Source organism: Hippopotamus amphibius, chromosome 2 (assembly GCF_030028045.1).
Source record: "Hippopotamus amphibius kiboko isolate mHipAmp2 chromosome 2, mHipAmp2.hap2, whole genome shotgun sequence".
Taxonomy (NCBI): Eukaryota; Metazoa; Chordata; class Mammalia; order Artiodactyla; family Hippopotamidae; genus Hippopotamus; species Hippopotamus amphibius.
The window spans coordinates 141,855,080-141,879,590 of record NC_080187.1 but is presented as its reverse complement, the minus strand read 5'-3'; the positions used below and the strand labels follow the sequence as shown (position 1 = coordinate 141,879,590).

At 55.0% G+C, this 24,511-nt stretch overlaps 1 protein-coding gene across 6 annotated transcripts in view; it reads left to right on the top strand.

The window, feature by feature from the left end:
• Positions 1 to 959: 959 nt before the first annotated feature.
• Positions 960 to 24,511, top strand: part of NTRK3 (neurotrophic receptor tyrosine kinase 3) — a 369,697-nt gene continuing 346,145 nt past the window's right edge. For 4 of the 6 annotated variants that reach the window (XM_057721554.1, XM_057721551.1, XM_057721557.1 and 1 more), the window contains exon 1: positions 1,593 to 1,840. In XM_057721554.1, the coding sequence (XP_057577537.1) occupies positions 1,593 to 1,840 (248 nt within the window). Of the gene's footprint in view, positions 973 to 1,569; positions 1,841 to 24,511 lie in introns of those variants that run through there. The other 2 variants (XM_057721553.1, XM_057721552.1) reach the window with 2 other exon arrangements.

Below are 24,511 nucleotides of genomic sequence, written 5' to 3'. Positions count from 1 at the left end.
CCCCCTCGCCCGGCAGCCAGCGCAGCGCACCCGAGAGCCGAGCCCGAGAAGCCGGCCTCTGACGGTACTGGCCTGGTGCTTGCCAAAAAATGCCACTTGCATCTCAATTTCCCCGGCGGTTTCTCTCGCACGCGCAGCTCGCCCGTGGGCCACCTCGGATCTCCAACGCTGCCCTTTCGGCGCTAGTTCCTTCCTTCCCCGCTCCCTGTCTGTCCAAGGACGCAAAACGCACCGCCAAGAAGGCGCAGGGGGCGCGGGGGCACCGACCCAGCCATGCCCCGCAGTCCCCTCCCAGCCGATCCTAGCTCCCCGACTCTCGATTACGGAAATGAGTGTCATTTAGACCGAGGACCGCGCGTCCGCGGCCCCGGTACCCGGCTCTGGGTGCCTCTCTGGGGTTCCTGTGCGCTCCCGCACCCCCGGTCGCCGTCTTCAAGCCTGTGCCCCCCGCCCAGGCTCGGGAGCGCTCCCCGGTCGCCTCGGCCGCGTTCATTTCACTTCCTCTCACTGTCCGGATTGCAGCAAAACCGGGCAGCGCGAGGGCCAAAAAGTGGAAAAGAGAGCGCCTTTCCGCGTCGCGCCGCCAGCTCGCCAAGTCCCCCTCCCCAGTCCAGACCCTCGCAATCCCAACTGCAACTTTTTCCTTCCGTCTCGCTTTCCCTTTGGCTGCGGCGAGCGGGCGCCGGGCCGCTAGGCGTGGAGCGGGCGGGCGGCCGCGAGGCTGCGGGTGGCGGTGCGGGCGAGAGCCGCGAGCCGGCGGGTGGGTGGGTGGGTGGGTGTGGAGGGAGGAGGGGAGAAGACGGGCGGCGAGAGAGAGAGAGGGGTGTGGGGAGGGGAGGGGGAGAGGAAGGGAGGGGGGAGATTCCGCTCTCCTGCCGCTCCCAGCCCGGGCGGGGGGAGGAGGCCGCGAGGAGGGAGGGGAGGAGGGAGGGGGAGAGAGGGAGGGCGCCGAGGAAGACGCTCCGATAACCCGTGCGTTTCGTAAGGCTCGGAGCACTTGTACATTTCTGCAGGCGCGCGGCGAGCCATTTGCGGCGGCTGCTGCAGCTCCGACTGCATCTTCCTCCTCCTCCTCCTGGCGCCGGGTGTGTGGATGTGTGAGTGTGTGTGAGTGTGTGCATTTTGCAGGTGTGTCCGTTTTAATTCTGCCCAGTAGGTGGGACTTGGTGACTTTAGCACCATATTTTCCTTTTCCTTTTTTTTTTTTTTTTCATTTCTGCCTCCCCACCGTCTGTTGCAACCCTGCAAAGTCTCAGAGTCGGAGAGCGCGGCTCGCTTCCCGAGCCTCCGGACCCGGCGAGCCGGCGAGCCCCGAGCCGGCCACCATGCCAGGCAGACCGCGCCACTAGGCGCTCCCCGCGGCTCCCACCCAGCGGCGGCGGCGGCGGCGGCGGCGGCGGCGCGGCCGCGATGGTTTCAGACGCTGAAGGATTTTGCATCTGATCGCACGGCGTTTCAAAGGCAGAGGCCCCCCTCCCCCTTCCCCCCTCCCTCGCCGTCTTTGTTTCCTTCCCCCCCCAAGCTCTCCCCACTCCCCCCACCCCACCCCCCTCTCCTCTCCTCCTCCTCTTTTTTAGAAGCAGCGATCGGAGATGGATGTCTCTCTTTGCCCAGCCAAGTGTAGTTTCTGGCGGATTTTCTTGCTGGGAAGCGTCTGGCTGGACTATGTGGGCTCCGTGCTGGCTTGCCCTGCAAATTGTGTCTGCAGCAAGACTGAGATCAATTGCCGGCGGCCGGACGATGGGAACCTCTTTCCCCTCCTGGAAGGGCAGGATTCAGGGAACAGCAATGGGAATGCCAGCATCAACATCACGGACATCTCAAGGAATATCACTTCCATGTAAGTCAGGCGGCCGCTCCCCAACCCGCCTCTCCCCTCGCTCCTCGTCTCCCTCTCGCCCGCCCGCCGGCCCGCAGCCGGGAGCCGGCCCTCCGCCCGCCCCAGCTCGCCGCTGCCCGCTACCCGCTGCCCGTCGCCCGCCGCCAGCCGGGCGCGCGTCAGGCTCGCTCTGGCTCGGGAGATGCTCTCGGGCTGCGTATTTCAGGTGACTCCGGCCTTGGCGAGGCGTGATGTGGCGATGCGTGTGTGTGCCTCTCCCCCGAGAGGACCCCAGCCGGCCAGGGCACGCGGGGCCCGGCTCCCTCCCCCGCCCCCACCCGCTGCGGCTCGTTTTGAGGGTGCGAATCGGGTTCTTTGCTCCCCACTAAATAGCAACAGTTTGGCCACGCTCAAGTGGAAATAAAGTAGACGAGGTTCGATTCCCTGACAGCGGCCCCGGCAGCGACAGCGGCGGCGGCGGCGGCGGCAGCGCTTAGCCGGGAGGGAAGGTGACAGATAGGGACGGCTCGCGATCCAGCCGAGAGGTTTAACTATTTCCTTTTGGAAACAGCAGAACATGCTGTCAAGTAAACAAGTTGGGAGCTGGCTGCTCGCAGGGAGACTTTGGACTTGTCGAGGCCGTCATGGACGCCTACCTCTTCCCTTTCCCTCTCGCCCGCCCTCTCCAACCCCATTTTGGGCATTTCCGAGACACCCCCCCCCCCCCCCCCAATCTGCATCTGGGCGCCTACAGATCCCGTTCCTGTTTGCGCTTTGATAACTGTTCCAGTAATTCCGAGTCAGGATGGTGAAGGGAGGAGGGAAGGCTTGCGTGTTTTGGAGATGGGGCTTCTTCTATGATCGTGCAGATGCGTGTGTTTGGAAAATTGGACTCTGACTGGCGTTTGCTTGGTTCTGCCCCACCTGAGTGAGACCTGTGGTGGCCTGCTTCCCCAGCCCCCCCCCCTTGGTTATTTTTCTTTGGCAGGGATGGGGGACAGAAGCATGGGTGGAGAGAGGGAACCTGTCCAGATTCTCTTCCACTGACCTCAGCCAGGTGACCCCCCCCCCCATCCTGACATCCAGAGAAGGGTGTGGATGGTACAGAGGGTGTTCAGGGGATAGCTCTTGCCTGTCTCCCCCCAGGGTCCCCACCCCTTCGAGACCCCCTGAAGTGGGTGGAATGCTGAGAAGGGCTGGCACTGAAGTCCTGGCTGGGGTCTGAGGAAGGCATTTGGGCAGACGCAAGAGGGGCCAGATTCTGCCCTGGGCGCTGCTCTCCCAGGCATCAGCCCTCTCTTCGCCTCAGCCCCAGCGCGATGGGGCTGTAGAACCGGGAGGAACTGCGGTCCTGCTCTCTCCAAAGCCCGCCAGCCCTGTGGCTTAATGGAGACTCTGCTCGCGTTCTTGCAGCTTAACAGTTTGAAGGAAGTGTGCAGCCCAGAAGGTGTCCCTTACTCCTGAACCCAGGAGACAAGCTTGGCCCATATCTTGGCTCGACCATTCACCCCCTCACCACCGTCAACCTGTCTGGCCCCCGGGGACAAGATAGACAGCCAAGGATGGGGTGGAGAGGAGGGCAGGAGAAACAGGATAGACCCAACGTAGCCGCTCCCACCTGCAGGCCACAGCATCTCAGCGTCCCCAAGGATGCAGCGAGGGTGGTGGGAGTGAGATTGTCAGGGAAACTCTGCCTTGGAAGTGCCCTGTGGTGGGGGTGGGGGTGGGGGTGGGGGCTGGGGTTGCGGTGGGGGGATATGGGTGTGTGTAGGGTGGGAGGGGGGAGCCTAGCAGTGGGTCCTGGAGCTCAGGAGCTGGACCTAGGGATTTCCAGGGGATTGGGTGGGCCAAGGGCTGGAGACACGGTGCCCCAGGTACCCAGTGTGGGTCTCTGGGAGCTGGTGAGCCTCATCCAACATGTTCTCTGCTCCAAGGATGTGTGTCTCCACAGGAAGCTGGTGGGAGGCAGGGAGGGTCACAGTCACGTAGGCTCTTCATGGCCACACAGTGGTGTCCCTCCTCTGAAAATGAAGCTTGGGGAAGCAGTTTGATAGGAAAGAGTTGGGTTGATCTTTCCAGGCAGAGGGTCCAAGATGGGGCTGCTGGGAAGGTCAGTGATGGGAGGGGATGGAGTGGCTTCTTGTGCCCTTTGCCACTGAAGGGCCCCAGAAGGGCAGCTGGGGGGACAGTGAGCCGGAAGAAGATTGGGAATCTCCCTGTGTGTGTCTCCATCCTTGTTTCAGAACTCAAACTCTTTGCCAGGAAGTCAGGACTCCTTTCCTTGAATCCACCCCAACACCTAAGAGCCAGGGAACTGGATTCCCACCAGAGCTGTGCGAGTGGCAGTTGGGGGAGGGTCAGAGGTCATGGGTGGGATGAACCTTCCTCGCCCCATCTTTTCCCCAGTGACCTGTTATATCTATGGCTGGTATTGACTGAACTGGGGAAGGGCCCAGCCTTGTGGCCTGGAGGCAAAGGATTGTGGAGGGAAGTAGGGGAGTCCTGCTTCCCTGGGAAGCAGGTGTCACAATCCCTGTCTCACCCGTGACAGAGGCTCGGGCTGCTGAGGAACCTTCCCCGGGGGCACGCAGGCCCAGCAGTGAGCCAGGCTTAGACCTCTGTGTGTCAGACCCTAAAACCCAGCTCCCCGACTCTGCAGGGCTGCCTGTAGAGGCAGGCTGGAAGGAGGGGTTTGAGGGCAGAGAGGAGCCCTCCAGGCAGAGGAGGGGGCCTTCGTGTAGTGGGACTTGGGGGCAGGGGGGCTTCAGTTCAAGCCGGGGCTTTGCTAGAATGGAACATGCTCTTCAGGTTAGTGATGCTATCAGAGATATGGTGTCAAGGGGTCCCCCAGACTTCCATCAGCCTGAAGCTCTTGATGCTGGTATATGTCTGGGGGTGTAGCTTGGACAGATTCTGGGGGCTGAGGAAGAGGCTGGGGCAGTGGCTGGAGTTCCAGCAGGCCTAGCTAAAGGAAACTGGGGCCCCCCGCCACCTAGCTACCCTCCTGTTCTTGAGGCAGTGGAGTCCTGAGGTCTCTCCCTCAGGTTCTGAACTGATCACACCTGAGTTTTCAGAGGGACCAGAGATTCCCTGTGGTCATTCCTCTGTGGGGTGGTATGTGGGGTGTCCTGTGTCCCCACTGGAGGCTGGCTGAGGGCACCTCTGATGGGGGAGGTGGCTGCCCCATCAGTATCAGGAGGAAATCAGCTGCAAGGCCTCAGGGTGGAAGCGTGGGTCTCACCTCCGCCCCTCCCGAAGTGCCCTCCCTTTTGGCCTCTTTCTGTTCAGAAGGCCAATCCCTCTGCCGTTGGAGCTCTTGACACACAGTAACCTTACCTAGAAGGGTACATGCGTGGCCGCGCCCAACCAGGCTCTGACGTCACAAAGGCAGAAGGGTGGTGGCTGGGAGGGGGGCTGTCTGGGCCTCTCTAGGCCAGGCCTGCCTGGGGCTGGGTTGGAATAGTGCATCCTTGGACTGTTAGAAGATCCAGGGGGAGAAGATGGCATCACTGGGCTGGCTGTTCTTGGGCTTGCGGAGACCATGGGCTTTTGGCTAGGACTCTGAGCCGCCAGCTAGGTCTCCACGAGGGCCATCGTAGGACCCTTGGTGTTTACAGCACTCTGGTCCCTTTATTTCCCTGTCTTCCCCGCAGGCCCTCCCCTGTCTGGGTGAAGGATCGTTTGGGGATTTGGCTGCTGTACTGACTCCTTGATTCTTAGCCTTTCTAAGGGTCAAGGGAAGAGCCAGCCTTGACCATTACCAGTGAGAGCTGGGCTGCGGGCAGGCGTATGAGCCAGGCCCCAAGAACATCATGGGGTTCAATCAGGACCCCCCAAATTGGGGCCAGGCCTGAGGGAGGTAGGTAGAGATGTGAAGGGCCTTTGAGGTGAGATTTTGAAGGGGGAGTGGTTCTAGCCCTGGGGAAAGAGGTACTTCTAGGATAAAAGCTGGGGACCCTGGGCTGCAGAGGCCCTGATATTTTGTATGGAGGCCAGGTTGTTGGTGGATGGGTTCCAGGCCTTCTCTGGAGGACCCTCCCTGGAGCCAGAATCCTCAGCCCAGGTCAGTCTTCTGAGGGACACCCGGGGTCCCTGGGCATCCGCTCTGCCGTGCCAGGGGACCTAAGCATGTGACAGGTTTGGGTAAAACCAGCCCAGCCTGGCCCTGGCTTTGAGAGTGCATATCCTGGCCCCTGAGGCCTGAGTCTGCAGCCTGGGAGTCAGCCCAGCATCCTGCAAGAGACCCACCACCCTCCTGCAAAGGAGAAGTGGAGCGCGTGGCTGTGCAGAGGGCGGGGCCTGACGCCCACTCCCCTGGACAGCTCTCCATCCTTGTCCGACCCCTCCCTGCCTGCTGCCGCCTGCTGTCTGACTGCAGGGGTGGACGAGGCCCCCGCCCCACCTGGCTCTTTGGTGGGAGTGTGGGTAGCCCGTGATCCTCCCTTGGGATGGCCTTGGCCAGTATTGTGGCCTCTCAGCTGCCGCCTGGGGGTCCCCATGTTGAGGGCTGCCTTCACTGGCTTATCCTGGGATCACAGACACCATCTCCAGCCTCCCTCTCGGGCCTCCGGTTGGCTAGTGGCAGGAAAGGGATGGGACACGGGAGTCCCACCCCTGGATTTGCCCCTTACCCTCTGTGAGCCACAGGAGGAGACTGTAGACTTTCTGAGCCTGGAAATTCAATTGGGAGTTGAGGCCACGGGGCAGTGTCCTTTCCAGCTCGGACATGTGCCATCCTGGGCCCAGGGAACATCCCCAAGGAGGCTCTGCTAGGCTGCTTCTAAGGGCACCACCCCTGGGCTTGGTACTGACCCTTGTGATGCCACCCTGAGGCAGGCAGCGGGCGCTCCCTCTCTGGCCATTGGCCACTGGGCATTTTCCCTTCCTTCCTTCCTCACCCACCTCTAGAGGACCCTGGGCCACCCAGTTTGGAGTTAGCTGCCCAGACCAGGTGCCTTGCTTAGCAAGAATGCACCAAGGCCTGCAGCCTCTCATTAGAAGCTGGACACCCAGCTTCATCCCCTGCATTCCCCAACCCCCCCCCCCCCCCCCCATTTTGTACTGTGAGCTCAAGGCAAGGAGACGGAGAGGGCCTTCTGCAAAGCTTCAGCTCATTGCCAGAGCAGGGGCCTCTGCTGGGTGTGAGAAGAAAACCTTAGGACTTCTATTTCAAGTTATTCTTGTCGAGAAAAGGGACTATTTAATATTTTATATATGGAGTGAAGAGGTATATGCATATAATTTAATAAATAGGAGTGTTTGGGGGTTACGAGATGAATTTTTTATTGCTAAAGCATGAATAATCAAAAACGCTTGGTGCCCACTGTCGTGATTGGAAGGGCCTGGGCTTGGGAGGGAGCTGGGTTGATGATAGGAGAGGTGGTCTTGAAGCCCCTGGCTCCTCTTCTTGGCTGTGTTCCAAGGAGGAGTTGATGAATTGAGGGCGGGGAGCAGGGTCGGGTGAGGAGGGAGCAGGCTGGGTAGCAGAGGAGACCGGGATTCCTAGGGCCCCTAGTACCTGGGGCCAGGCCAGTTCTCAGAAGACAGCTCCCAGGAGCCCTCTGGGTCCTGCCCTTCATCCCTTGTAGCAGAGCCTTCACGTCCACGAGTCCCACCCCCCATTCATTTCTTTCCAGTTTACAGCTGTTGCATTTATTTTTGCCACAGCTACTTGAAGTACATAAGCAGGAATTACTAGCCCTGCTGTCCTGATGAAAAAAACAAATGAAACGAAGACCAGAACTTGAGCCCCACTGGTCAGGTGTCTCACAAAAGGAAGGATCTGGAAGAGTCTTGAGGCTTCTCCTCTGATGCTCCCTTCCTGGCCTCTCTGGGTCCCTTGACTCCCTTCTCTCCCGGGCAGTAACACTGCAGCCAGCCACCCTCCGGCTGTTGGGAAGGCAGAGGCACAGACCGTTTTCATCCAGAAAGTTCCTTCTCTCCCAAGGGGCAGCGGTAGGGGAGTTGCCCATCTGGGAAGGCCTTGTGGAGGGCGGCTGGGTGGCCTGGCGGTTGACACTCAACCACTGAGATTCAAGTTATACTCTCTATGATGTTCTTTATATACATTCATTTCATATGAAGCTCGAGGCGGTTGGGTGTAAGCGTGGTCTGAGTGGAGGCTGGGCTCGGTCCCGCAGGTCTTTCGATGACCAACTGAGCCCTCAGCTTAAGTCGCCTGTCATCCCCTGAGCCTTGCTGGCCTCCACTTTGGGGAACACAAACACTCCTGGGGACCGGGCGTGCCGGCAGCTCCTCTGTGATGGATTGGATCATCAGACCGTCAGGGATGAAGACTCCGGAAGCCCAGGGCCAAGCAGAACCCCCATGAGGATCCTCACGTTTGTGCCTGCTGTCCCCAAGGGCAGGGCTTCCGGAAGGCAGAGCTGGAAGGGACTCCTGCGGTCACCTCCTCCCTCGCATTACCTGCGAGGGTCCCAGGAGAGGCCCAGAGAGGGGCAGGGACTGGGGGGCCCTCGGGCTGCTGGAGGACGTCCCTGCCCCGGTGCCGGCACCGCCTTCTCCTGTTCGGCCCTGGCGCCCTTTCTGGGCGCTCTGTCAAAGCCAGAGCCTCGCCCACGACCGTGTCTCCCTCTGGGGCGATGATTCCAGATCCGGGGTCCCCAGAGGCAGCAACTATTTGAGGCTGGCAGCCCCAGGGCTCCTCGCAGCCTGCAGCCCATGCCAATTAGAACTGCACTCGGTGAGGGCTCTGCTGAGCTCTATTTACATACAGCGTTCCGGGACCTGTGGGCGCAGCTGGCTTAGAGCCTGTCCTTTCTAGTTGCACCTCTGCCCCCGCCCCCCCCCCCCAATCTGGCTTGTCCCATTGAAAGCGTCCCCCATTTGGGTGGTTGAAGATTCAGGATTCCGTCCGCAGGCAGAATCGTCCAGCAGGGAGAGGAACCTGGCGGCTGGTGTCTCCAGCAGCATCTCCCCTCCTGGCCTTTTCCTAGCTTTGGACAAACCCCTTCCCACCTCTGGGCCTCAGTTGCCTTCTCTGTGAGTTAAGGATAATGACTACCTTTTAGCAGCACTCTGAGGGCCAGTGGCCCGTGTCATGCCCGGTAAAGAGAAAGCTATGGATACGTGATAACTCATGACAGCCAGTGTTTACTGAGCACTTACTATGTTCCAGACACTGTTCCAAGCACTTTGGAGGTAATATACCCCATTATGGCTTCACCCCAACCCTAGGAAATAAGAACTATTATTTGTCCCATTTTACAGATGGAGAAAACGAGTCCAGAGATGGAATTTGCTTCATTTCACGCAGCCAATCAATGACAGAGGAGTCGGACTTTTAATGTCAAGCTCCATTACTTACTCTTTTTTGCTGTATTCTTATGCATGTGACTATTTACTGCTATACACACATTCACGAATCTTTGACCATCGAGATAAATTAATAATAAAAGAAAAGGGTAGGCATGAAGGTCTAAGAGGATCCTTTATTTTACAACATTCCAGTTCTCTAGCTGAGAATTTCCCTGGCTCGGGTGGGAGAGGAAGGCAGATGAGACAGTGATGCGTCTGGTATTGGCCAAGCAGCCCTGGCCAGCACTGTCACAGACAGGCTCTAATAATGGGGGAGGCTTGGGGTCCTCCTGGCCTGTTCCCAGCAGCAGCTCCCCCTGCCCCCAAGGCCGTGTCTCAGCCAAGCTGTCTCCCCAGGCCTCCTTGACTACCCCGTGGTGTCCTGGTTTCTGAGGTCAGGTCAGCTCCCCCAGGAGACCAGGTGCCAGCTGAGGCTGGCAGGGATTCAGGAAGCTGGTGACTGGGTCCCAGCCAGCTCCACTCTGGGCTGAGACACGGTCAGCAGGACTGTGTCCCCGATTGCCCATGGCCAGAGAGAGCCTGCATGGGAGAATGGAAGGGGGGTGGTTTCTCCCAGATTGAGCTTTGGAGTTCCAGGGCTGACACTGGATGTAGAGCCAGAAGGGGGATGTCTGATGTGCCCACCTAGAGCTGGAAGCTGATGTTTAGAGCATCTTTCCTGGAGGGTGAATTCTAGTTCTTCCTGGTGTTTCTCTTGCCTCCTCCCTAAATGAGCAGCCTTTACTCTCCTCTATCCTTTCTCTTGCCCTGTCTCTCTACCCGCATTGCTCAGGGAAGCTCCATCTGTCTCTCCATAGGGATGAGCATGGGAGATGGCTACAGCTGTCTGGGGTACCCAGCAAACTGCTAAGACTGCAGGGCAGGAATTTGTGGAAACACCCTGTTTTTCTGCTTCTTGGCTAGAAGAGTTCACCACATCTTAGAGCCTCTCTGGCCTTGGTTTCCCCTCCTGGGAGTTGGAATCATCTCTAGGATCTGGAGTTTATCTCCTTCTCAGGCTCACTGCTAGATCAGGGTGATCACATACTCAGTCCCCAAGCGGTAGGGCACCATGTTGGTTACTTCCATTTCTAGATGTCTAGGAGTGTTTTTGAGTTAGGAAAGCAGATTAAGACTTTGAACTATAAATCATCTGACCTGGAAAGGGGCTCAGAAATAATTGGGGCCAAACCCAGTTTTACAGAGAAGGAACCCGAGGCTCCAGAGAGGTGAGTGGATTTGACTCAATCACCCAGAGAGTTCCTGGCACAGTGAGACCAGAACGCGGAGGCCGCCTCCCCAGCTGGTGTGGCTCTCATCCTCCCACCCTCTGCTAGTGCCTGCTCTGGGGCTGAGGGATCTGGGCTCTTCCAGAGGCAGGGAAAGGAGCCCTTAGCCTCCTGCAAAGAGGGAAGGAGCAATCTCAGATTCACAGTCCTAATGTGGGCTGCCTCCCACGGCAAAATTGGCTGTGTGAGCGCATCTGGGGGCTTCTTTGCGCACGCACAACTGCGTCTCTTCTGTGTTCTGTGCACATCACGACTGAGGTCTCCGTAAACAAGCCCTAAAGCCTTTGGCTTCCTGCCTAACCAAGATCGTCTGCGTCTAGACTCCCGGTGGCCACCAGAGGGCAGTGCTGTGCATGAGACCGTCGGAGGCTGGTGGTGGCTGCCTTCCCCGGGAAGCTGGGGATGCGGCTTCAGTTTGGTGAGATGTGCACCGGCTGACCTGACTTGCAGAGCCCTTTTTGAGCCAGGGCTGAGCAGGGAGGTCAACGTCCCCCTAGGCAAGGTCTCTCTCAGCAGAGCTAGCCCTGCCTTCATCATATCCGTGGCTCTGGCGAGTGAGTCTCCTGGACCTGAGCTTCCCAGGAGGTGGCTGGGAGGGAGCCCTGGGTGGACAGAAGTGGGCTGGAGCACCCTTCTTCCCACCAAGTCTGTCTCAGCAGCAGCAGGAGGGGTCCGCGCATCTGCACGGGGGTAATGGAGATGAATGAACGGGACATAGTTCTTGCCCAAGAAGATCAGCCTTGATGGGGACACAGAGAAGCTGACAGACAGCTACACTGTGGGGTTAGCGTCATGGGAGAAGGGAGCTTTATGAAATCCCTCAGGCCATTTGATGCTGACCCAAGGGTGGAGGCATCTCTCCCCTTTCTCTCCCTGCAGCCCCTCCGCCCCTCCAAGCTTGGGAATTACTTAGATACCAAGTAGCTGCTCAGGAAGTATGAGGACCTGATATTTACCAGACGTGAGAGCTTGGTGATGTCTCTCAACCTCTCTAGACCATCTCTGTTCTCAGAGATGCCTGTCTAAATTGATGGGTATCAAAGTGCCTTGCAAACCAGAGGCCCTGCCTGGACTGGCTAGTTTTGACTATTTCCCTTCTGTGCACGCTTTGGGCTCTTCTCTGGCTGTTCCAGGCAGTCTCGTATTTGAGCAGGTGCTGTCTTGTTCTATTCTATGCACTAGTCAGTTCATGGAGGAGCCTTGTCCCACTAACGCGGTTACCAGTTTTGGAGACGGGATCTCCTGCTTTTGTGGTGGGTCCTGAGCTCTCAGGTCTGGGGCCTGCGGCTCTGCCCTGAGGGCCATCCCATGGCTGCTGAACCCAGGGCTGCAGGTGGGACCCTCTCTGTTGTGGTCAGTCTTTTCCCATCTACTTATTTCTAATACTTTTTTGAGGCTGATCCCTGAAGAGCATGGATGAAGATAACATTTATGGCTGTCTGGGCTAGAGATCACTTGCTTATACAACCTTGCTTACGGATGGCACCTACTAAGTGAAGCTTGAGTTCACAACTCTGCCTCTTCCCAGCTGTGTGACCCTGGGCTGGCTACTTTTTTCATCTCAGTTTCCTCATCAGAAATAATACTGATGACACCGGGTTATTTTAAGATTTTGATGAGAACATGCACTCCTTTGTGTGTGTAAAACTCTTAATGCTGGTCTCTCCCTCTCATTTTCTCTTCTCACTACCACTCTCCAGAACTTCATCCCCACAGGCATGGGTACTTTTTATGACCCTCATCTGTTCTTCCTGAGTTCATTCTCTCCTCCTTTCAGCCCATCCTACGCATCTTGACAGATTAATCTTTTAAATCAATGTCTTCCATTAGAACAGTTCCTGGGCTCTGAGATTTTCAATGGTTCTTTTGTCTGAAAGGCAACCCAGTGTCATAGGAAGAATAGTGGTTTCTTTGGCCAGACAGCCTTCAGTTTAAATCCTGGCTCTGCCCCTGTGTGAGCTTAGGCAAGTTGCTTAACCTCTCTGAGCCTCCATCTCTTCATCTGAAAAACTGGGCTAACTAGAGCCATCTTCCTAGAGTAGTTGTGAGGATTAAATGAGATGACAGTAGGTGCCTGGCATGTGATCGGTGCACAGAGGTCAAACTGGCAAACGGTACAATAGGAGTCTCTCAGAGGCGAAGGGCAGGGGGCTTTCTGGGTCCTTGAAGAGTGGGATGAGAGGGGAGTGAGGACCTGGGCCAGACCTGCAGGAGGCAACAGAAGGATCAAGACGACGTGTATGTGGAAAAGGTGACAACGTGGCTGAGGCACACGTCTGCCCGAGAACAGGGCGATAGTTATGGTTGCTGCTGAGCCCCAGTTGGGAGACCACGTGGCAGTGTCTGGGTGGAGCCTTTCTGCTGCCCGCCTCCCCCGCTCCCCAACCTTGGGAGTTGGGATGCTGGGAACCTCCATGCAGGGTGACTCAGGAGAACCCAGCCCCTTGCAGGTGTGTTTCCATGGGGTTTTACTGCTCTTCTTGCTCTGTGTAGCTTCCCACTCACTGAATGATTCTCTTCTGGGTCTTGTAATGGATGAGGTCTGTCAGCTACAGATGGAAATGCAGGACCTACCCTGGGAGAAAGACTGTATGAGTCCAGTGGGAGGGGGGTGACGGCTCAGTCCCTCCAATCCACCCTTAAGAGCCTCCCATGCGCATTCATTCCAGTTCTATGATTAGCCACAAGAGGGCACTAGACCATGATGTCTGCAGGGAGGGAGGCTCTGTTTATCCTGCCCTATTATGATTGTGCCTTTGAACAAAGCTGCACATGGTCTCCTCTCAGCATCCCCGAGGGTCGTGGCAGACCAACTGGGTTTAACCAGAACCTGTAGCACAGAGTCTGATAACTCAAGGGAGGCTAAAGCGTGTAGTGAAAAGGTCATGGAATTTGGTGTCAAACTTGGGTTCCAGTCCTTGGCCTCCTCCTTGCTTGTTTTTTTTTTTTTTTTGAACTTTGAGTAAGTTACTTAATTTCTCAGGATCTCATTTTCTTCACCTTCAAAGTCAGGTGTTGTTGGGAAGTGTTGCTGTGAGGATATTAAATTATACCATGTGTGGAAAGTGTCTGGAACATGATGGATACTCCATGATTGACCATCTATCTCTTTCCTGAGGAAGGATGAAGTTAGGAGACAGTGCAGGAGATTTTTATGGGATCCTGTTGGCCTGGGGAGCTGGGGGTGGGGGTGGGGGGTAGGGTGGTGGGTGGGTCATTTTACTCCCCAAGCAGTCCTCTAGGATTCCAGTTCAGTGGGGGCAGCAGTGACACCAAGTGGCCAGAAAGGGGAACAGCAGTGTATTCTGATCTGGTGGGGTGGCGATGGTGGGCATTGTTAAAGCAGATGCGACTGACTCAGCATCAGGCTTCAGGGGATCCATCAGCTGACTTTCTCTCCTCTTCAAACGCGAGCAGCTAGAGATGTTTCTGAGGACACGGGTGTGCTGATGGCCATTGGGATTGTTTGTTGCTGGGCCAATGGGGTGAGGTCACAGCTGCAGAACACACCTGTGCACCTGACTTCACTGTAGCCAACCAATCCCAGCATCTAACAGCCAGACCCTTTCTGGTATTTTCCTTGGGTGTGACTCTTCTTGAGATGCTTTAATCCCCAGTCTGTCTGGTTGGCCTCAGCCATGAGGCTTGGGATCTCTGAGGCTCAGTGTGTTTATCTGGAAAATGGGGAGGGGAGGGTTGGGCTGGTTGACAGGGAGGGCTCTTCCAGCTTGGATTTGAGTGTCAGACATCATTTCATACCCTTTACTCAGTGTATATGTGTGTGTGTGTGTGTGTGTGTGTTTGGGATGTGGGATCGTGTGGGAGGGAATTACTTTAGGCTTTACTGGTGCAGAAACTCCATCCCGGAGAAGGGAGGGACCTTCCCCTGGCAGAGGCATGGCTCTGGAGCTGGAATTGGGGTGCCTCTGGCTGCTCATCTTCTGTAGCTTCTTTATGACCCACCTGAGATCCAGGAGGGAGCCTTGGCAGACATGCCAGGCTCAGAAAGTTATTTAATATCAGCTTTGCTCCAGATTGTGTTTCTGACTCCTTGCCACCTCTTAAGTGGCAGTCATTTTAACAAATGTGGCGATAAGATACCAAGTGGGAACTAACATGAGCGATAGGGAGGGGGGAGGGGCGTGGAGGAGGGGAGTAGTTCTATTCCCTTGGCAGAAACCTTGTCTTGGGGCCCTCAGAGTGAGCTTGGGCCCCTCAAAGCCCCTGGCAGTCAGAGGAGGGTGTGGAAAGAAGTGCCTGGCTCCCAGGGCAAGTGGCCTAAGGCTGAAGTGTTCCCTCCTCCATGGGAGGGCCCTGCGTCCTCTGGGGGAGCCTCCCGTTTCTGTCCCTGGGGCAGGCGTGGAAGGGGAGGCCTTGTATTCCATTTTTTTCAAAGGACTGTCTTCCAAGTGCATAGCAGACTGCTAACGGGGGTCTGGCGCTGGTGGTGTGTTCTCTCCCCTCGCCCCGCCATGGATGCTGGGCTGCATCTGGCCCCAGGCTGTGGGGGGCCCAGGTGTCTGGCCGCCCACCTCACTGCCTGTCCAGGCCTGTCGCAGCATCTGGACTACTGGGGAAGGACGGGCAGAGGCGCTAGCTGGGCTGGCTTGATCCTTCCCTCTGCGGGACTGGGAGAGGAGGAGGTCAACCCTCTTCCGTCCCAGCTCCTGGCTCCAGCCGTGTGCCAGGCACAGTGCTAAGCCTCCGGACAGGACACAGCAAAACTAAAAGGCCATGGGCCCCCCCTCTTGGAGTTCAGAGTGGGGTTCGCCATGGGATCTACAGCTCCAAGGGCTGTCTCAGCGGGGCAGAATTTTAGAAAATGCATCTAATGGGAAATTGAAAGAAAAACGTATAGGTATGAAAATAGGGCTTCCCTGAGGAGGAAGGGGTGCATTTTTTTTCTAAATGGAGATTTTAAAATGCTAGATTTACCTGCTTTCAAGTTCATCTAATGGGGAACAGGCTGTCAGGGTGTAGCCCTGCCTGGCCATGACCTTGACTCCTGGTCCTGTTGTTTGTCCACAGAGGCAACATATTGAAGGCCAGAGAGGACAAGTGTGTTTCTTCTCCTGTTACTGCCCCGATTGTAAGAGACAAAGATTTGCAGGCCGGTGGTGGTTTATGCAGAAGGTGACCCTGGCAGCCTGGGGAGGGGACAGTGAGGCGGGGAGGGAGAAAGCCAGGGAACAGCGAGTTCTGGAAGATGTGGCCCAGTCTCTCCCAAGGCATGCGCTCATTTTCCTATTTCTGCATTTATTCAGCATGCTTGTTTGAGGAGCCTCTGCTGGGCCGGCCCCTTCTGTGAGAGCTGGGAAAACATCAACCAGCCGGACAGATGGATCTATGTTCTCCCCATAGTTACAGGGCGTGTAAGGTCAAATCTCTTTCTTTTGCCACCTGGAATCTACCTCCAGGCTGTGGGGGAGGTGGGCTGGGGTGCCGAGGGTGCAGCCAGGTTCTCCTGGACCCCCAGGCCAAGCTCCTGGGAGAAACTTCTGTCAGAGGGTGACTGGGGGGGTGTCATGTGATGGGGGGGTGAGCACCCCGGTGGGTGGGCGGTGGGCGAGTGAAAACTGGCTGCACGTGCTGGTCCAGGGCTGGGTCCGGCTTCCCTCCAGCACCCAGCAGACCCTCTGCCCAGCCCGATGGGGGTCTGCCCTCCCTCTGCTCAGTTCAGAGCAGCGCCCTAGGACCTGGGGGAGCCATGGTGGAGGAGGAGCGACCTTATCCCTCCTTGACATTGTCCTGTCTCCATGGAAACCACTGGTCACTATTCTCTGTTCCCCATCCTGCCTCTCCCAGTCCTGGGCCACAAGCTGTGTCCCCACCTGGGTGAGTCGCCTGTTACCTGGGCACTGATCAGGCGTGTTCTGGCCTTGTTACCTTCCCAGGTACCTGTCCTTTCCTACCCAGGTGGGTCACTGAACAGAGAGAGTGGCTCGGCCAGCATCTTAATCCAGGGGAGATTCTTTGGAGTTGCACCCATGTGCCCTGGGTGGCATCAGCCTGCTGAATGTTTTTGTTTCCTCTCTGTGCATCTAGAAGGCAGGGACTGTGTTTTATCCAGTAGCGAGCACCTCACTGTCGAATAGGAGGGGCTCGTTTCTATTAGAATATCTTGCAGACCTACCGCAGGTCCCAGCTTGGGGACAGTGTGCACACCTGCCTGGAGTGCTGGGGACCCTGTTCTCACCTCTCCCACACCTCTGTGGGCCTTGGCTTTGCCTTCCGTGGAGGAGCTGCTGGAGGAATCTTCTAGGAAAACGACTCATCCCTGGGAGGGCAGATGCTGTATGGTGACAGTGTCCCAGGTGCTCTTCTCAGGACAGTCTGATTTAAGAAATTTTTTTTTAACTGAAGTTTAGTTGATTTACAATGTCGTGTTAATTTCTGCTGTACAGCAAAGTGACTCAGTTGTACACACATATACATCCTTTTTCACATAGGACAGTCTGATTTTAACCCCTTTCCATTCTCAGCACACCCGCATGAGGCAGGGACCATCAGCATCCTCATTTTATGGGTGGGGAAACTGAGCACAGAGAGGCTGCAGCACTTGTCCTGGGTCGTGGGGCCAGGAAGTGGCAGAGCTGGGGTTTGAATCAGCAGTGCTGCTCCAGAGCCCCTGCTCACACCCCCTGTGTCACGGACGCTCTCAGTTCCTGCTCCAACCCCAACATCTGGCCTGCCTTTAGTCCTGGGTCCAGCCCCATCCCACAGCTCCCACAGGGCACAACGAGTTCTGTGCTGTTCTGTTTTTGACATTGGTAGTGGGAAGGAGGGCAGGGCGGAAGGGGCCCTGGGACCCAGTGGGGTTTAGGATGCCTGAATTTCACTGGCGCAGGTGTTTTTGGCCACATCCTGAGAATGTCCTCTGAGTGAGGGCACTGGGGCAGGACAGGTGATGTCTGGGGTCTGTCCTGTCACTGCCACCAACTTACTGGGTGAGTCTGGGCGAGGCACTGGCCATCTCTGAGCCTCCATTTTCTTATATTTCAAACTGGGGGCCTGACCAGGTGATCTGGGAGGCCTCGCCTGGGTCTGACCTCTCCTACGTCTAACATGGTGACTGGGGATGGGGTGGAAGGTTAGAGGGTGCTGAGGCTGCAGAAAGATGTCTCTGGGGAAGGAGCCTGTGTGCGAGGAGGGGTGTGGGATCAGACCCTGGTGGTCCTCATCCTTGTGTGTTCATCCCCTTCGTCGGGAGGCCTGGCTAAAGCACAGGCTGCTGGACCCCAGGCCAGAGTTTCTGACTCTGATTTGTGGATTTGTGGTGGGACCTGAGGATGCCATTTCTAGTAAGTACCCGGGTAAGGCAGAAGCTGCTGTACCAGGGACCACACCTCGAGCATGACTGCCACATCAGCGGCTTTCACATTCTGCTCCCTGAAGTGAGGTCAGAGGTGGTGTGGTATTCTGCATAAGACTTTATGAATTTCCCACAAAACGTTTGAATACCCCCATTCTTGAAGAAAGCTACCTGCTCCCAAGCACATTCTGATGGCGCTCACCCACGTCCTGGCTTCTCTCTCCCTTTCTCTTTCATCTATTCTCTCTCCACCCACCCCCTCAAATAATGCCTGGCTCTGTCCTGACCTTGGTCCCCACTCACCTTTGCCCACAGGGCTGGACTTGACCAAAGTGCTCTGACTTATGTCATCTGATATGCTGTTGAGAAATGAAAGCACAGCTGTTTTTTTGGAATGCCCTCCCAGACTCAAAGTTGATTTAAAAAAACCTATTTGGAGGGCAGGGACGTGATTCGGTAACTGCAGCTCAAGAACATTAGTTGGGTCCTAATTGCTGCTGGGGTTAAGTTGAGCCCTCGGTGTTCACGTTCTGGCTGCAGCATCTCTCTGGAGTCTTGCCTCCCGTAATTCCCCCGTGGGAACCCTCTGCCCCAGCCAAACTCATCTACTGGACATTCCTGAAACATCCCTAAACACCTCCCACTCTTAGTCCTCTGGTCAGGCCACTTCCCTTGCCTGGAAGCCCTCTGGCCTTCATTCTGTCCACTGAGCCCGACCTGTCGCTCGTGTCCCACCTTTAAGATGGTCTGTGTTGTCCAGACTTGTGCTTATTGATTGTTCTATATTCCCAGTCTCTGGAGCGCACAGTAGCAGCAGCGGCCGGTTTTGAGCACGTGCCCCGGGCCAGGCAGTTTATGTGGCGTCTTGTTTAATCCACACAGTCGTATGAGTGGAGAGCTGCTCTCATGTCACAGAAGAGGAAATTGAGGCTGAAAGATGCAAGACCTTGTCTAAGACCGTGGCTGTCGATGGCCGGGTCGGATTCACACCCAGGCGGACTCCAGAGCCCGCAATTCTGTGCAGAATGATTGTGAGGCAGCTCACTTGCCTTCAGGAGGCGAAGGGGTGAGGGACCATGGATGCTGATATGCTGGAATCCCGCACAGCAGCTGCACTGAAACCCTTGTTCTCTGTGTAGTCACCTGACTATTCTTTGAAAAAAACAAGTTGCAGAATGACATACAATATGTGTAAGATAAAAAACACAATGACCTATATTCAACATCCTATGATAAACCATAATGGAAAAGAATATATAAAAAAAGAATGTATATACAAGTGAATCACTCTGCTGTACAGCAGTAATAAATACAGCATTGTAAATCAACTATACTTCAATTAAAAAAACCATAATGACCAATATCATGTACTGTTGATACACATAGATATGTAGTAAAAAGATAAAACCATGGACTGGATGCAAACCAGTTTCATGAGAGGCTTGGCTCTAGGAAGAGAAGGAGAGGCAATGAAGGTAAACATAGGGCTCTTAACTTCATCTGTGAGGTTTTCCTTCTCTTTTTTGAAGATTTTAGCATCTGACAAAATGGTAGTATGTATAATTCCAGGTGATGGATAAAGTATTCAATATATAATCCTTTGTTTTTTTTCTCTATTAGAATAACACATTAAAAGCTTTAAGCAATGAAAGGATGACCACATCCACCATATTTGAAATTCAAAATAAAAACATTAAACCTCTCTTCTTGGTTTGCAGATGGCCATGTCCTCCCTGTATCTTCACGTGGTCTTTTCTGTGTTTGTGCCCTAATCTCTTCGTTTTGTGATATCAGTCATGATGGATTAGAACCTGATGACCCCATTTTAACTTAAGTACCTCTTTAAAGACCTCATCTCCAAATAGAGTCACATTCGGAGGTACTGGGACCTAGGACTTCAGCTTATGAATATTTTGGGGGGTGGGGGGGGATACATTTCAGCTCAGAGCAAGCATAGGACAAAAAATTTGCATGTCTGCTGAAATGAAAATAGAGTCTTTGACTTTCTGAGTGCGGAAATCCGCAGAAGTTCATCAAAGCTGAATTGTCTTCGGTGTTTGGTGCCTCTGGCTGCTGGTATCTTAGATGGATCTGCTTGTTTGGCCCTTGTGGGAGGAGCCAAGGAGCCCTGTGGGGAGGTTGCACATTCGCAGGAGAAACAGAGCAGTAAAGGGAGGGATACACACAAAGCAGTGCAGAGTCTGAGAAGGGCCCCGGAGGACGGCTCTCTGATGCTCTGGTATTTAGAAGATCTCAGGTGGAAATCAGAAAACAACTCATATTGAATGCACTGTCTCTCCTGTTAATTAACTATTTCGATAATTACCAGTGAGTATCTGATTTGTGTCACCACCAAGTTAGACACCCTGCTGCCCCCACCAAAAATGTCAGTGGGCTGGAACCTCAGCCTATGCGGGGTCTGGTTAGCAGTAAGGAAGAACTTCCCCAAAGAATGGGCGACCAAATAGGGCTATGCAGTTGCTTTCCTTGGGACATGTAGATAAGGAGGATTCTCCCAGTTCTACCATTTCATCATGAAAATTTTCAAGCATACAGAAAAGCTGAAAAATTTACAGTGGACATCCATATAGCCACCCCCTGGAGTCTGCAATTAATATTTCATTTACTTGCTCCTGTCATAGGGTCTCTCCTTCTCTTTGTCCCTCTAGCCACTCACATCCACCTTGTTTTTCTGATACATCTCAGAGGAAATTGTAGATGTTGGTACACTCCCCCTAAATACTTTAGTACATATATCATTAGAGTTCAGTATTTATTTTCAGGGAGGTAGTGTTTCTAATGAATGAAATGTGTAAATTGCAAGTGTATGTTCTGAGTTTTGACAAATGTGTACACCTGTGGAAGCCAAACCCGCAAAGATCCAGAGTATTACCATCTGCCCAGAAAGTTCCCCCATGTCCCTCCCCAGTCTCTGTCCTCACCTCCCCAGAGGTAACCACTCTTCTGATATTTTCCCACAATAAATTACTTTTGCCTGATCTATAGCTTCATATAAATGGAAACACGCAATATGTATTTAGCAAAATGTTTCTGAGGTTCATCCCTGTTGTAGATAACAGCAGTCTGTTCTTTTCTTTTTTTAAAAATTTATTTATTTAATTTTTGGCTGCATTGGGTTTTCGTTGCTGTGCACGGACTTTCTCTAGTTGTGGCGAGCAGGGGCTAGCCTTCGTTGTGGTGCACAGCCTTCTCATTGCGGTGACTTCTCTTGTTGCGGAGCATGGGCTCTAGGCGAGTGGACTTCAGTAGTTGTGGCACCCAGGCTCAGCAGTTGTGGCACAGGAGCTTAGTTGCTCTGCAGCATGTGGGATCTTCCCGGACCAGGGCTTGAACCCGTGTCCCCTGCATTGGCAGGCGGATTCTTAATCACTGCACCACCAGGGAAGTCCCAGTCTGTTCTTTTCTATTGCCAAGTGGTATTCCATTTTATGAAATACCTGAGTTTGTTTAGTCTCCTAGTTGTTGGAACCGTAACTGTTCGCAGTTTTGGACGATTATGGGTAAATCTGCTCTGAATGTTCATGTACAAGGCTTTTTGTGAACACACACTTTCATTTGTCTTGGGTCTGTCCCCAGGAGTAGAATTTCTGGATTGTATGATATTTAACTTTCTAAGACACTACCAGATCTCTTCCCAAAGTGGTTGTATCAGTTTACACAATAGGGCTGCTTTTGCTGAATCTAGGTTAGGACAGATGCAGGTACATGACTCATTGAAACAGATGCTGTTGTATGTTTGTCTTGCAGATGAGGAAATTGAGGGGCACAGGGGTGGCAAGGTCACCTAGCTGGTGGGTGGCAGAGCTGGGATCCTGTCTGACTCAGAGCCCGTGGGGTTTCCGTTGTGAGGTGCTGCTGCTTGCAGAAGCAGTTTGAAGCAGGCAGAAAAAGCAGGGCGTGTTCTCGGGGCCACCTTCTGGTGTCTGTAGCCCAAGGGTGTTCCTGGTCCTCTCAGAGCGCCCTTGTTCTCTCTGACACTGTGAAGCCAGGCCAGGCGGGCATTTGGTGCTCTCTGGCCTGGGGTTGGCCTCTTTTCTTCGTGTTCTCCATCCTCTAGTTGTGCGGCCCCTCTCGGGGCCCAAGGCGGGGTCCCGTGTGCAATGGACAGATGAAGGCCAGACAACAGCCCTGGTTCCGCATCTCCCTCCTGAAATGATGTAAGAGCCCTGCTTGCTGAGTGCTCAGACATGGCACGTGGCGGGGTCCCAGCCCAGCGTGTGTCCACTTACTCCTTCTCCATCTGCGGTGGCTGCTGGGCACAGGGCTGTGGCATCAGCCGGCTTGGTCCTGCCTCTCAGAGCCCACAGGCGAGTTGGCACAGCCGGTGAGGACACAAATAAGCTTCATTCCTTCACGTTGGTGATGCCGTGATGCACAAGACAGATAAAGTTCCTGGCCTGGAAATTCAATGGGCGGGGGCCGTCAGTGTTGATATAAATCACTCAGATAATGTCAGAGAGCCATAAGTTCTAGAAAGGAACCAAGCAGAGTGATGTGATGGGAAGCGTGGCCGGAAGGTGGGAGGTGGGAGGTGGGAAGTGGGGGCTGTTCCTGCGGGGGACTCCAGGAGGAGATCGCAGCCTGGCTCTCATCGGAAGAGTGAGCAAGGGGCAGAGTTTTGGGGATATCCTGGGAGGTCGAATTTTCCGGCAAGCGCCGCACTTTTGAGTTTGGAATGAACTAGATGTGGTGGGGATGGAAAGGAGGCTGGAGGAGCGTAGTGGGCTTGGAGCAGAGTGAGCAAGGGGGAGGGGTGAGGCGGGTGAGGTTGGAGAGGCCTGCAGGCCATAGGAAGGGGTTTCAGTTTTGATCTGAGTGAAATAGGAGGCTCTGGAAGGCTTTTCCTTTTAAACAGGAAATGATTCCATTTATATCTTAAATGGGTGCAATAAATGTGTTGGAGAAAGCTCCCCAGCTGTGGGATCCTATGGCTGGGGCCCGTGGAGAAGGTCTGCAGAGGAAAGGGCGGCTGAGTTGAAACCTGAAGGATGAATTAGCCCCACGGTGGGGGGCGCACGTGAAGGTCACTACTCCAGGGAGAGGGAGCAGCATGAAGGCGGCCCTGGACGCAAGGGAACCTTTCAAGAGCTTGAGGACGTGCATTCTGGCTGGAGAGGTAGGGAGGGGCCAGGCCGGGCCAGGCCGAGGGAGGTGGGCTCCTCCTCAGGACGGCGGTGAGCTTGTTGAGGATTGGGGTGCAGTCTTGATAATCTTTTTCTTTCCAGCACTCAGCATCTGTCTGGCTAAACTAATGTTGGGCGACACCCGAATGAATGAATGAATGAATGAATGAGGGGAACTCCTGCACAGGACCTGGAGGAGGTGGGACTGTCTGAAGGTCAGGGGAGCTGAGGGAGAGCCTTGGGTCCCGAGAGGGGCAGATATGGTTGGACAGGGGTGCAGCCCATCTCCGCTTGATGGTAAGTCCAGGCTGCCTGACCTGACTGCCTAGGGCGGGGGCAGTGGTCCTGGAGCTCATCTACTGGCACCTCAGTGGCCCACGAGGAAGGCCCGGCCCCACCTGGAAGGCCCTGAGGCGCGTGGGGGCGGGAAGGAAGCAGCTCCGACTCAGGAATGCCACTTGCTAAAATATATTTGTTTATTCAGAGATTTAATTAACATGTTTAAATATTAAAGAGTAAACAACGTGTGTCTAGTGGGACTCAACATTTACCAACAGGAGTGCTGACTTATTTAATTATTTGTGCTTTCTAGGCCCTAAGGGTCATGCTTCTGGGCTTTGTTCAAGGGAGGCAGTGTTCTCCCAGGAGGAGGCAGGGAAGTAGGCCCAGCAGGGTGAGGGTGGGAAGTCAGGGAGGAGGAGCAGGGGCTGAGGAAGGAGGATGGAGGGGGAGGAGGAGGGGGAGGGGGAAGAAGAGGAAGAGGAGGGGGAAGGAGGGAAGGAGGGGAGGAGGGGAGGGGAGGGACAGGAGGAAGGGGAGGATGCAAGAAGCGGGGAGAAGGAGGAGGAGGGGGAGGAGGGGAGTTTTCTGAAGAGGTGGAGCTGTCCAGGCCAAGGAAACGGAGACTCTGGATTTGGTGATCTGTGCAGAGGGATGAGAGAGAGTTCTGAGTTTCAGGACAGTGAATTAGGGAGTGTTTGAGGGAACCTCTGCTGCTGGGGGATTGGAGGGTCGTGGAGTTTCCTCTGTTTTTGTGTGCTGACGGTGGCGGTGGGGCGTGGGGGGGGGTGGAGGTGGTTGGGAGGGGGTGGGCAGCTTCTCACATGGTGCCTAAATGGCCCACAGCCCAGATCGGAGCAGCCCTTCGCTGGCTGCCTTTGCAGGGAGGGAAGGAACCGGCAGATGATGAGAGCCTGGCCGCCATGGCGGGTGGAACTCTGAAACCAGAGGTGTTTTACAGGTGATCTGCATTATAATATCTCCGCAAATGAAGTCCTGGATGCTGAGAGATTACACCGGGGGTTATTTATTGGCAATGCGCTCTACGGTTTTAATTTTTCCTTTTTGCTTATTCAGGCTTTAGCTCTAGAGGAAAATAGCCTGGGGTGGCTCCGAAATAGATTCTCTCTGCCCCATTAACTTATTCAGTGAGTTTAATGGCCCTTTTTCCCCTCAGCCTTGAAGCCATCATTAAAAGGCAGAGATTTATAAAAGCAAAGACACTGAGCTTTAGTCAAACTTTCGCTCTGGGCTGGGGAAGGGCAGGGGGCAGGCAGCCAAGTGCCCCACCCTGGGCCCCTCCACTGGGGGTGCCGCCCAGAAGTGCAGACTGGGTCCTCATCCTCAGACA